The sequence below is a fragment of the Asterias rubens genome, chromosome 3 (genome assembly GCF_902459465.1).
Source record: "Asterias rubens chromosome 3, eAstRub1.3, whole genome shotgun sequence".
Classification (NCBI taxonomy): domain Eukaryota; kingdom Metazoa; phylum Echinodermata; class Asteroidea; order Forcipulatida; family Asteriidae; genus Asterias; species Asterias rubens.
This window is the reverse complement of record NC_047064.1, coordinates 519,293-533,446: the sequence shown is the minus strand read 5'-3', so window position 1 is coordinate 533,446 and position 14,154 is coordinate 519,293. Positions and strand designations below refer to the sequence as shown.

The following is a 14,154-nucleotide window of genomic DNA, read 5'->3' as shown; positions in this document are numbered from 1 at the left end:
CGTGTTTTCGAGCATTGTGTCCGTTAAAGGGCGATTTTTTGTTTCGATAAGTCCACCACACACTGAAGCAGTGGAAACCCATATAATAAAAAATACTTGAATCTCAACTCTTGTTTTCTGGCGTCGGCTGATGATAAACAGTTTACCCTTTGGGAATATCGTTTGCGTGTGTTTTAATACAAGTCTGTCTACACAAGATTTCCCGATTGACAAGAATTTTAGAATATTTATTCAATAATTTGCTGGCTTAAAAGGAAGCGACTGTTTTACATGTATCTCTATTACGCTTGGTTAGAATTTTGCACAAACTATCCAGTAATACATTGTCATGAAAGCTATAGGGAGAACAACGGGGGAAAATACATCAAATTTTAATTCGTTTTCTTTGAAAGATTCATCAGCCTGCAATGCTTGGTTGAACAAGTTTTTACCGCAAGATTTTAAGGAATACAAGAATGACACTTGTACCTCAGAGACTTGCAAACAGTCCATTGAATATTTCAGATGTATCTATTTATTTAGAGAAACACTTAACCTATTTCTGCTGTATCGGCTCTTGAAAGTTTGAAAAATGGCAGAATGACAAAGTTGACACAGCCTAAACGTCTTAACAATACTCGTGTTTTATTTTCAATAACAAGACCCCCACTACACTTGCTGTTACTCCTGCTGCATGTTGTTTTTGCATTTACTGTTGAAGTTGGTGTCACTTTTTATAGAAAATTATACTGGTTTCTCTCTTTCATTTTCCGCAAGCGCTTTGGGACTTTATTGTAATTTTTCGCCGTAGACAAACTGTTCATTATTAACAACAAACAATTAATGTATAAACAAACAGACTACAACATCAATTGAAACATCGCTATTACATGGTTAAGATACTCTGTTAAAGTTACTACTTGTTGTTTACTTGTAGACCTATTGTTCTGTTATTTAACCCATACGCCATACTACAAGCTTAACTGTTTAATGCATAGTCAGCCTAGATGTTCTTTCTCTATATATTCCATCGATACCCTCATATGTTTCACTACTCCTGACAGGCCAGACCCAAATTTGAAGAAGGTTGTTGTAATAAGCAACGTATTATTTCCCGCCGAAATATTCTGTACAAAATGCTATAGCCAATAATAGGCATCAAACTTATTGACCCCTGTTTTTGTTTCTGTGGCAACGAAGTATTTACTGTCCCAGGGTACACGAAGCTTCTTGCCCATGGCACAGATTTTTTAATTAAAGAATTCGGGATTATTTGTCCCTAGGTTGAATGGAGTTATTCGGTATTTGGGAGCTGAACCTCAAAATGGTATCTCTTCAAGAATTACTTTCAAACGCTTCATAAACGATTATCCGGAAATGGATACTGACGCGAGCTGACTGTCTTATTTCACGTCTGTTTTATTTTATTTGTTTGTTCTGATGTTGCGCTTTGTAGATGACAGTGCAGTTTCTTTTCAATTAAAATATAGTTTAGGAAAGACCTTGAATCGACCAGATGGAAAAGACCACTCTGATTTTCAAGTGGCTTTTATTCCCTACACTGCAAACACTAAGGTGTTATACCATGTGTGTTTTCATAATATACCCAATTGAGAATAAAAATTTACATCATATAGGGTGAATCCACAAATGTAATTTGTGTTGGCAACAGAAATTACTGTTATTTTAAGACCTTATTGGGTGAGCTCGATAATATATGTGAAACATCCATGATGTCAATTTAACTAACCGAGTTGCAGTGCAGGTTGAAAGTATTGAATAAGCTTTGTAAAATATACCCAATGCTTAGACATGGACAAAATTCCAACAACTTAAATATTTGTCAAATGATCATTATTTAAACAATTGTGGCGTGTCGTATTCGAGAGGTTTTCAAGCTATGGGGTTTCTGATAAGCAGATTGTGAGGTCGCGTCCTGGTCGTGACACTTGTGTCCTTAAACAAGACACAATAACCACTATTGCTCCTTCCTTCGTATGGGACGTACAGCCGTAGGTCATGCGTCTTGTGAATGCATGTAAAAGAACCCGGTGCACTTATCGTCAAGAGAAGGGGTTCGCCCCTGTGTTTGTGGTTTGATTTGCTGCATACACGCCACATCATCTTGTAAACAAACTACATTGTGCCAAAAAGGAATATTTCTCATACTTTAACAAGTATAAGTCCAAATACACCTTGAATGAACATACAAATCACGCAAAGGGACATCAAGGTGATATACGGTATATACACACTCTAAAAACTAAAGAGCATAGAATCCAACACTTGCAACAGTCGGTGAGTGACAACACTTCCAAAGTGTTGAATCCAGCATTGTATATGTTAAATATACAGTATTTTAAAGTATCCAGTAAACAATCTAAGTGCCAGTTAACGTTTGAAAAACTGATCCAACAATTCTAAGGATTTTCTTTTTTTGAGAAATGTTGAGTTAAAGGCAGTGGACACTATTGGTAATTGTCAAAGACTAGCCTTCACAGTTGGTGTATCTCAACATATGCATAAAATAACAAACCTGTGAAAACTTGAGCTCAATCGGTCATCGAACTTGCGAGATAATAATGAAAGAAGAAAACACCCTTGTCACACGAAGTTGTGTGCGTTTAGATGGTTGATTTCGAGACCTCAAGTTCTAAATCTGAGGTCTCGAAATCAAATTCGTGGAAAATTACTTCTTTCTCGAAAACTATGGCACTTCAGAGGGAGCTGTTTTCTCACAATGTTTTATACCATAAACCTCTCCCCATTACTCGTTACCAAGTGAGGTTTCGTGTTAATAATTATTTTGAGTAATTACCAATAGTGTCCACTGCCTTTAACACTTAAATTGATGAAAAAACCTTTCTGCGTTGGATCAAAAATGTAATATGCTAGATTTAACAAAGCGCTGGATCCAACACTTTCAAAGTGTGGTCACTCACCGAGCTATTCCAAGTCATTTGGATTTAACTCTTTTAGTTTTTAGAGTGTAAAAATGGTCTTTTATTATTATAATTAAAAGTCCATATAGGATAGGAAGTACGACTGATTTGAGGCACCCTACATCCCCACCCCACCGATGAACTATAAACTAAATCTCAATGAAGATCAAACTCAGCTCCTTCCCACTCCGATCATGCCTTGGATAATATCTTAAAGCTCATAGTGTCTAGATTGTAAGATTACGTCTTGAATGATCTTATACGACTGTACAGCTTCAAATGCCAGATCATATCTCTTAATTTAACCAGGTTTTCCTCATCATGAGAGACTACTATTTCCGATTTAAAACCCACTTCATTTGACGCTTTAAGCTTACATCACATTTCCTAGTTCTATAACTTTAAAGTTTCATTATATTTACATGCATGGCAATATTCTAATTGAGTCCTACACGTTGTACACTAAAAATTTAAACCACAATTTATTTGTAGCCTTACAAGTTATTTATTTTATTTGCCTAGCCTATGGTAGCATTCATCCTAGTTGCAGCAATTATAAACCATTGACTATTCTGCAATTGTTTAAATGTTTAAATTGACTGATTACACTCTAAAACCAAGGGTCGGAATTTACCCCGATTCCGGGTCCGGATGGCTTGATCCGGGTATGGGTCAAGCTGACCCGGGGTTCATGTTAAAGTGACCCGGATTCCGATTCCAGGTCAAACTGACACATAAATGGACGAGGGCAAAATCCGGTAAAAATTCAGATATTTTGTTTGTTAAATGCTTGACGATTCGCCCCGAGCAAAGTCTTTCTCTACAGGCTGTTTTTTAGAGCGTTCATTGCTAAAGAGATTTAAGCTTTAAACAACTTTTTCTAATACAAAATTTACCGGAAAAACAACATGCCGAGGGTCTTTTTTTATTTAATCAGTCATTTGGGGCAAAAGTGATGTCTCGAAACCACTATTTGGAATGACGTCATGTTTAATATTGTGAGGTAATGCTCTTTGACAACCACCCGCGTCAGTTGTACATAAATTCACCCAAAACGAAACTCTGACAAACTCTGACTTTGACTGAGCCTTAATAACACCACGTGATTGTGTTTTAATTCCAAGGGTAACTTGTGATCAATCACTGGGGAGGGTATCAACACGGCCACCAGGGAACTCAGGCATACAGTATTCACTCACAGACTGATAGTATCGCGGGGTACCAACGCCTTCAGACAAGTTGAATGCTGAATAGTCCCGAGAGGAAAAGATTATAACCTTGTCTCTAAAGTCAGAGACAAGTTGTTCATCGATTTGTAACCATCCTACGGTCCTATTGTTTAACACTTTCAAGATCGAACTTTGGTACTCTATATGACATTTCTTTAACGGCTTGACGCGTATTCAATAACTCATGGTTAGATAACTGTGTGTAAAATTGGCTAAGAATGATTATGTTAATGTCTCTAACAATGTTGAGAAACAGCAGAAGCCTCTGCTTTTAATTTCAGCCCCTTTGTACAGGTGTATACGTTTTAAGAACGGGTTTAAATTATTTATATTCAAAACTTATTTGGTTACAAATACGTGTTATTTATTAAACCGCAAACCGTTTCATTATGCTTTTTTCTTTCTTTTAAGGTCCACCAGAGCAACAAAACGAATAAAAATGTGGTTTAGATTTATGCACGATTGCAACCATTTTAACATTTTACAACTCATCCATAGGAAACATTCGCACCTGTTTTATGGGAAGTTATACAAAAATATATAATGAAATTGCTAGTAAAGTTCAGTTGAACCAGTCGCTCAATCCCTTGATCATCACGCGACTTGGCTGGATGGTTGTCATACTCAAATAGTATGACATCAGAGTCAAATGGATTCGTTATCTTGGAGATGTTCGTCTACTATAGACCGTTGCTTACAAGACACGCTCGTGCGATCACGTCTAGCACGCTCCGGAAATAATGTCAAGAAGTCCTAATTCAAATACTTCGTTTTTGTTCTACTATAGCAACCTTGGTTGGAAATAATTTATGTGTTACACCAAATGTGTTAAAATTGGCTATCATAATAGCACTGAAAGAAAGTTTGTTTGTATTTTTCTTGCAAACAGAAATGCGTATATATTCCACAAACCGCAAAACGCTTTTGTAATAGGAACTTCACAAACGTTAAAGTAATTCAAAACTGTTTATTTAAACCAAACAAAAAATCATACCATTTCCTTCACTCTAAAATCTGACGGATCTAAGGGGACCTGTGGCCGATTTCACAAAGAGTGAAGACTGAACTGAATTTAACTGTTTGTTTTCATTTTAATTGCCAATGAAAGTGTGATGTCACTATGGTGGTAATATTCACAACTCTTCTTGAAATGAATATTAGTGCTATGTGAAACTGAGCTCTGGCCCAATTCTTGGTCAGCTTGATCCGGGTTAGTTGGGATTCGTAGCTGATATTCTGGGTCAATTTGACCCATTTGTGTCCCAGCAACGGGTCAAATCCGATTAATCCGTAAACTGGGTCAATTCTGACCCAGGAGTTTAGAGTGTGTAACCCGTGGACCTCAATAGGGAACTTAACCCTCTGCGTGTAATGAAGAAACGTTGTGCGAGATACCTAATAGGAAACGACCCTAGCTTCAACTGACGAAAGAAAGAGTATCACTAACGCTAAACCTAATCTACGTGTTAAAATTACATCCCTACAATTACTCGGTGCACATTGAAGACGAAAAAAACCTTATCGAGAAATAAAGCTACATGAAGACAAGGATGGGATGGGAATTACAGTAAGACAGTCTTTAAAGTAACTCAAAGGTCTCTTATCAATGAAGACGTTTGTCAAGATTGGTTTCATCGAGCAATCTTACCGGCGCTGCTTTGGGTTCTATTTACATTCCCTTGATATCTAAAGCGTCTCCGATCTACAAATGTCTACATGAACTTCGGCCATCGCAAACATAAAGATTGTGTGTGTTTGACTCTCCTCGGGTCTATCATCACAGAAATGTAGCTTAATGTTTATAAAACACCAAGAGTTTATAAGTTTGGAGATGGGCTGAAATGTGTTTTTCCAAACAGTGTTGAGTGTTTGGAAACGCTAGGGGCGTTCATGATTTCAGGTTGTAATTATTTGCACTGTCAACACATCGTACTTAAAGTTTATGTTATCATGGGATAGTGCTGTATCTTATGGATATTGTATGAGGAATTCATATGGATTCAACAAATAGGTCTTTCTTAGAAAATGTGGTTTCTTGTAATTGAATAAAGTTACGACGCACTCGTAGTGTAGAGCGTTAAACATTTCCTGTGCCTGTTGGTGTCAGACGATCAGTGAACAAGAAGAAAGAATTGGGATGGAAACTAGCTTTAGCGTCCATTCCTTTACAATTGAATACTGAATACAATCTGGACCAGAGTTTGCTCTTACGAAGCATACGATAGATTTCGATAGATTTCGTTTTCCAATCTCAATTCCACTCGACTGATTCAAAAACAAGTATATTTAATGGTGACGATTGATACTGAACGTTATTGCCAACAGATGTCAATCAAAGACCCTTTCATACATTATCCTTGGTCTTAAGTTTTGGATTCAACGTATACTGTAGCTGGTGGCACTTTGCTTTAGGTGTCTTGGCCTACCCGAAGGAGTCGCAGCTAAACAGAGCAATCCATAAAGGGACCCAGTGAGTGCTAGAATAATACAACTAGTCAAGCCTGAGTGTAGATGATATATACGCTACTAGAAACGTCGCCTCTGGCATCTCAATATTTGAGCTTTCAATCCGGTGACTATTGATGAAGTATCTTGGGATCTCACAATCCTTTCTAGGGGTCTATCGAGACCTTGAGATTCGGTTATTCTTAAAAAAATCTTAGCTTTGTTTAATTGCCAATGTAATATAAAATACATATGATATTTGATAAATCCACTACAGTCAGATAACTTGCTCAGGGCTTAAGCATCGACCCTACATTATAAAGCTTTTAGGCCGACAGTTACAAAAGCACCCATCGTACAATTATTCATATTCAATTGCTGTTATTTTGAACTGATTATCTAAATCATTATTTTGTTTTGTCAAACCTTTTTTTTTAAATCTCATATGATGTTGAACCCAACAAATTTTATGTAGTTTGAATATATTGATAAAAATAGTATTGTTCAAAACATGATTTTACTGTTGTTTCATATAGTGTGCCACAGATATTTAAAAAAAAAAACACCCACAAACTTTAAGTGTTCCAATCATATCATTACGTATACTAGCATTATACTACAACGATGTCAAAAGATTCAGAATTGACCCTGATTTGTGTCCCCAGGGTTGAACCATTTCTAGGTCAGGCTGGGCCCGTGTGTTTTTATGAGCTTTAACTCGAATTCTGCGTCAGTTCGACCCTGGAGTGGTTCAGAATTCCCCGTTATTTCTGTGGCTGAGGATACTCTCTCGAATGATTGAGAAAGGAAAACGTCCAATGTTTCCTGGTAATGACAGGCCATTTTCGGTGTTTAAATATTTAATGTGAACAGTCTCAGTTTAATCTTGATTGAGACCGCTAAATGATGATGACAGTAAGATCTGTATTTTAATACTCACCATGGGAAACGAGTGACCTCAGTTTACAAACTGAGTCACATTTTTTGCGTGGACGCTCTGTGAGTAAAAGAGAAAATTAAGAATAATGCATAAAATTATATTCTGATTCAAAATAAATTGAATTGAATTGGAGAGTGTTACTCAACCAACCAATCTTGACGGCACTTGACACCTTTGGTAATTGTCACAGACCAGTCTTCTCACTTGGTGTATCTCAACATATGAACTCACATTGGTCATCAATTTTGACTCAATTGGTCATCAAGTTTCAAGAGAATAATGGAAAAACACCCTTGTTGCACAAGTTTGTGTGCTTTCAGATGCATAAAAACGGCTTCAGGCATTAAGTCTTTTTAATTTAGTAAGAAATTCCCTCTGTCACAAAAACTTCGTTACTTCAGTGCGAGCCGTTTCTCACTATGTTTTATATTATCATCAGCTCTCCATTGCTCGTTAACAAGCAAGTTTGTATGCTAACAATTATTTTGAGTAATTACCAATAGTGTCCAGTGACTTTAAAGACAGACCACTTGAATAATGAAGTATTGAGACTCAGACCTCACTGAATGAGGACCTAACTTTGTTAACCGTGGCATGACTAGAAAGACAGGTGCCTCTCTTCCTAATAGACTGTGCAAGTCTCGCGCAAGTCTCGCGCATATTATTTGAACTTCCGGGACCATTGTGGTCCCAACCTTATGGAGTTTTACGTTGGGGAGATTTTGTTTCGTCCATTATTTTATTTTAACTTACCTTATGACCACAACAATTGTACATGTTGTTGAAGATAATTAACAACATAAAATTCAACAACATATTGAAGAAAAACCGATGTTAAGCTGATTATTTATCTTTGTGCCATGTCACATGAGGCAATTTAGAGGCGACCAGCTCCAGGCAATCTCCAAGACGAAAATTCATTCACATTTGAATGTTCTCATAATAATTGGGAAATATATGTTTTTGTCAAACTGCTCCAGTTAGTGCTATCAAAGTGGCCCGTAGCATGCACTGGCTAGCTATCAAAGTGGCCCGTAGCATGCACTGGGTAGCTATCAAAGTGGCCCGTAGCATGCACTGGGTAGCTATCAAAGTGGTCCGTAGCATGCACTTGGTAGCTATCAAAGTGGCCCGTAGCATGCACTGGGTAGCTATCAAAGTGGCCCATAGCATGCACTGGCTAGCTATCAAAGTGGTCCGTAGCATGCACTGGGTAGCTATCAAAGTGGCCCGTAGCATGCACTGGCTAGCTATCAAAGTGGCCCGTAGCATGCACTGGGTAGCTATCAAAGTGGCCCGTAGCATGCACTGGCTAGCTATCAAAGTGGCCCGTAGCATGCACTGGCTAGCTATCAAAGTGGCCCGTAGCATGCACTGGCTAGCTATCAAAGTGGCCCGTAGCATGCACTGGGTAGCTATCAAAGTGGCCCGTAGCATGCACTGGGTAGCTATCAAAGTGGCCCGTAGCAGGCACTGGGTAGCTATCAAAGTGGCCCGTAGCATGCACTGGGTAGCTATCAAAGTGGCCCGTAGCATGCACTGGCTAGCTATCAAAGTGGCCCGTAGCATGCACTGGCTAGCTATCAAAGTGGCCCGTAGCATGCACTGGGTAGCTATCAAAGTGGCCCGTAGCATGCACTGGGTAGCTATCAAAGTGGTCCGTAGCATGCACTGGGTAGCTATCAAAGTGGCCCGTAGCATGCACTGGGTAGCTATCAAAGTGGCCCGTAGCATGCACTGGCTAGCTATCAAAGTGGCCCGTAGCATGCACTGGGTAGCTATCAAAGTGGCCCGTAGCATGCACTGGGTAGCTATCAAAGTGGCCCGTAGCATGCACTGGGTAGCTATCAAAGTGGCCCGTAGCATGCACTGGCTAGCTATCAAAGTGGTCCGTAGCATGCACTGGGTAGCTATCAAAGTGGCCCGTAGCATGCACTGGGTAGCTATCAAAGTGGCCCGTAGCATGCACTGGGTAGCTATCAAAGTGGCCCGTAGCAGGCACTGGGTAGCTATCAAAGTGGCCCGTAGCATGCACTGGGTAGCTATCAAAGTGGCCCGTAGCATGCACTGGGTAGCTATCAAAGTGGCCCGTAGCATGCACTGGCTAGCTATCAAAGTGGCCCGTAGCATGCACTGGCTAGCCTCAAAATTGCCTGTAAAAGTTGCCTCGTGTGACAAGACCCTTTGAATGAAAGAGTTGTACGTACCTTCTGATGTCATAACTATCATCTGACTTTGACATCGAGGTCCGCAAATTGCCTGTGGATGTTCTGTGTTTAAAAAGAAAATAAATCAATCAATTATCAATAAACTTCGATCTGTGATCGAATATCAAGTCCTACAATAATGATCATCTATCGATTACCAAGTCAACAGACCCGGATGGTATTTTATAAGAATCAATCGATTACATGAGTCAGAAAACACAACAACTACATAAATCCCTCCGAAATATGATCGTATTTAGTACACCTAACTCTAGAGTGTAAGAAACAAGTGGGCTATGGGGTTTAAGGACGCGATCCATACCCGTTTATACTCCTGGGTGAAGGTAAGCTAACTATGGTTAAGTGTTCTGCTCAAGGAGACAGTGGCAGTAAACCCATAAAATAAATAAACCCATATTTGATTACAACTCGGCATTCACTGAGTTCGGTACGTTATCCCGTGGTCACAGCGCCCAGCACTCCAAGCCAACACTATGTGTTAAAACGTCGGTATCTTTGATCTAGAAGCCAAGACAGTAATTGGGGTCAGAAATATCACATCATTGTTAATATTTAGGCCAACATATCTCCAGATAGGGCAATATTAATATCTATGACTGTAGTCAGTTAAAGAAACATATATACATACGGTGTCCTTGAAAAGCCATTTTAATTACAAGGAAGGATGGCACAAAAAGAATCGATTTGATTAGAAACTCATCTAATTGCTCTTCACACAGTTCTTACGCTATGGTTGAAGTTAAATTCTCCCCAGATGTTGAACGCAGTAAATTAATTTTTGCATCAAGAAATGAGTGAGATATAGAGGTACAGACGGGGAAATAATGCACTCAATTTTAAAGGGAACGTGTACGTTTGGTAATCGCTCTTAAAAATTAATGGCAATAGCAACTTTTCACCAGAAGCCTACAAAACGTTTATATTCCTATTATGAATTATTTTACTGCGTGGAAATATTCACTCAAAACGCAGCCACCAAACAATCGAACAATCAAACGGACCCAAAACCTAAAGGTATACTTTACCTTTAAGGAACATTATGCCGAGTGCCTCTTTAATGAATGAAGTTGACGTAACTTGGGATTCATAATTCGGATACTTTTCTTTGATTAACAAGTATACAGAGACGGTAGATTATAAGTCACTGTATCTTTGGTCAAATCTTTATTTCAAGGTTTTTTGTGAAATGATGGCAGCTTTTTAACGCCAAAAATTTCGCTTTCTGGTTCACGGGAATTTTTGTTGGTATACTTTGTGAGGCGAAATGCAGGTTTTAGAGTAAATTTGCCCGGAAGTGTCTATTTGCCCTTTTTACAAAACCAACTCTATAAATCTAGTTCAACTTGTACCTGAGGTGCGAAACCACTACAAATAAACAGGAAGAAATAGATCCGAATCGGGAGTGCATTGGAATAAGATTTACCAATGATTCCCCCAAGTACCAGCGATCATATAACCCTATTGCAACGAATAACCATGCTCCTATGTTTGTTATCACTCGTGACTGTAGGTGTATCATCTTATGTAGACTGGTTTTAATTACATGATAAACTACATTCGGATCTAACATGGTTCCTTAACTTGAGCCCGGTATCTTTCCCCGTTTCGGGGAACATGAGTGAAGATGTGTACATGCACGAAGTAAGTACTATCGGCCATTTTCATTGTGTGGATATATGAGCCTATAAGAGTGAAACCAATAGGTTGAGATCTAAAGGCCCTAAAACCAAGATCAGTTTATGTTTTTATCTTACAGCGTGTAATAGCTGTTGTGTGGCTGTTGAAATTTAACCACCACAGTAGTTCAGCCATGATCCCACACTTGTAATGCCCTCATATCATTTTGACATTCGGGCCTTCAAAGGAGAAAATAAACACTTAACTTGTGTTAAAAAATAAGACAACAACTTAGAGCTACCAGAATTTACCAGAAAAAGATTTACCGAAGGCAACGTGACAGCTTTAGTAAAACAAGCCATCCTTTCCACGGAGTGTACACTGTGTTAGGCGAGAAGGTTGACGTAGAATGGCTAGGCCAAGAGGTAAATTATTTCACGATGGTTTCAGAGGGTTACTTTACAGGCATTTTACCTCAACAGCAACGAATTGACTTTTTTTCAGCATATGAAAGATTCATTTATCATCAAACATCAAATTGTATCAAAAGGAATGATAATTACTTTCGTACGAATTAATTTCGCCAAATACCGGCTTGTGTTACGATTTGTCATTTCACAAAAGCGTATCAAAAACATCAATAACTTAACTATTGCATCATGCTCTACTCGAAAATGTGACACCTCGTTTGCTGAAAATTGTATTTTGATTGAACTCAACAGAAACGTAAGTTTTTCTTTTCAAATCAATGATGAATCGTAACTTTTTAATAACTAAATGAATATATCCCTCCGCCAGCAATGACATATATGAAGTGAAATGTTCAGGTTATTTGCTACAGTATTCTTGGGATGGATATAGTGTGAATGCAAGTGAAATGTTCAGAGTGTGGGGTTGGGGTTAGGGTTAACAGTAATCTTGGGGTTGAATACTATAGTGTGAATGCAAGTGAAATGTCCAGAGTGTGGGGTTGGGGTTAGGGTTAACAGTAATCTTGGGGTTGAATACTATAGTGTGAATGCAAGTGAAATGTCCAGAGTGTGGGGTTGGGGTTGAATACTATAGTGTGAATGCAAGTGAAATGTTCAGATTATGGGGTTGGGGTTAGCAGTAATCTCGGGGTTGTATACTATAGTGTGAATGCAAGTGAAATGTTCAGATAATGGGGTGGGGGTCAACAGTAATCTCGGGGTTGTATACTATAGTGTGAATGCAAGTGAAATTTTTAGATTATTACCTACATAGGGTTGTATACTAGTGTGAATATTTTCAACATCGCAAACATCCCAATAGGATTACAAAGGATAAAAATAGTAGATAGTGCGTGGCAGTGGTAATGACGCGTAAGGATTATTTATTGTTCGCTTAGAATACGCGGAGTGCTGTAGATCATTGTAATAACGTCAACGCGTAGTTAGACCGATGTTTCACTTTAGGTCAAACTTCAAGTGTGGGCAATGTTTTAAATTGTAAAACCTTAGCTTGACTCGCTTTAACGCAATTAGTATAAATCCATAACTAAAACTTGTGTTTAGTGAGGAGAGAATAATCTGTAACTTATGGTTTCCTGAATTTAAATGTACATTATGATGTTAACAATTGTTTCTTTGCTAAATTCCAAACATGTGCAAGAACATTGAAATTAAGCAAATATTTTAAATAATGCCAACAGTTTGTCAGAATCACTCATGTTCCCACACGGCCCAAAACTTTCATCATGCACTTTCCAAATTAATGTTCCCATTTGAGGCCTATTTCTAGATGGTTTTTCTGAAAGACCTATCAAACAAGAAGTTAAAAAGGGTAAATACGTGAACATTTTCCTTCTTGTCAAAGTCATTGATAAAAAGTCATCAAAACTTCACTAGTATCTAAATAAAAATTGATATAGCAAATGATGTCAGAAAAACTTACCACTTGTACAGCACACGACAGACACCAAAGCTGCAACTAAACAGATTATCGCACACACATTTGACCCCATTCTAGCTGAAACAACGAAGAGAAAATGTCCAGTTCTTGACGAGTAAAAGAGCCTCTCGATAAACTAAGAACAGGGAAGGAGTGTCTACAAAAACTAAGTAAGGTGTTTCTTTCTGATCTACGAAGTGGTAAGAGAATCGACCGTAGCGGCCGGACGAGGCGCTAGGGTGCCGAACGGTGCCGGTATATCGAGTGCGGCGATACGTGCTAACCGGGATCCTTTCCTTCAATGATGAAACGCTATTGTGTGAAAGAGCAGATGTGATCAGAGTTCCACGCGCTATTGGGGTTGCCTTCTTCCTCTCTACTACTAGAAAACAGATGTCACGAAAGCAAATTGTCTTGTGTCTTGACCATATAGAACTAAGGTGAACACACCATACAAAAAGAGACACCAACGGCTGTAGTCGGCTTGAGCGCTACAGTGTCTTTCTTATATGAAGAAAAGTTACCAGAATATAGCGGGGGTTAGATCTGAGTGAAGTGAAGTCTGGTCGCCGACTCTACTATACACTGTCAGCGTGCGGCATAAGGCATTTATATTGAATAAAGAAACACGGTGTTTTTCTGTGATCTACCATTGGACGAATCGAAGTCATTACAACTCGTCCGTGTGTGAGATAGGGTTCTCTGTTATAGCTAATTACAGATCATCTCTGTTCATTATTTATGTAGTTTATGTATTGGTGGAAATGGTTTGTTCCAATGGTCCCGGAAGCTATTCACAATGTTTGATGAACAAACTTACCGGTAGATTGTCAAAGCTCTCTATAGATTGGTTTATTATCCAT

The 14,154-nt window shown here is 38.6% G+C and overlaps 1 protein-coding gene across 2 annotated transcripts in view; it reads right to left on the bottom strand.

The window, feature by feature from the left end:
- Positions 1 to 13,884, bottom strand: part of LOC117288228 — a 32,620-nt gene extending 18,736 nt beyond the window's left edge. The window contains exons 1-3 of one of the 2 annotated variants that reach the window (XM_033768997.1): positions 13,295 to 13,884; positions 9,743 to 9,805; positions 7,536 to 7,592 (exon numbers count right to left, since the gene is read on the bottom strand). In XM_033768997.1, the coding sequence (XP_033624888.1) occupies positions 7,536 to 7,592; positions 9,743 to 9,805; positions 13,295 to 13,364 (190 nt within the window). In that variant the 5' untranslated portion in view covers positions 13,365 to 13,884. The remainder of the gene's footprint in view (positions 1 to 7,535; positions 7,593 to 9,742; positions 9,806 to 13,294) is intronic. The other variant, XM_033768996.1, reaches the window with a different exon arrangement.
- Between the last annotated feature and the right edge of the window lie 270 nt (positions 13,885 to 14,154).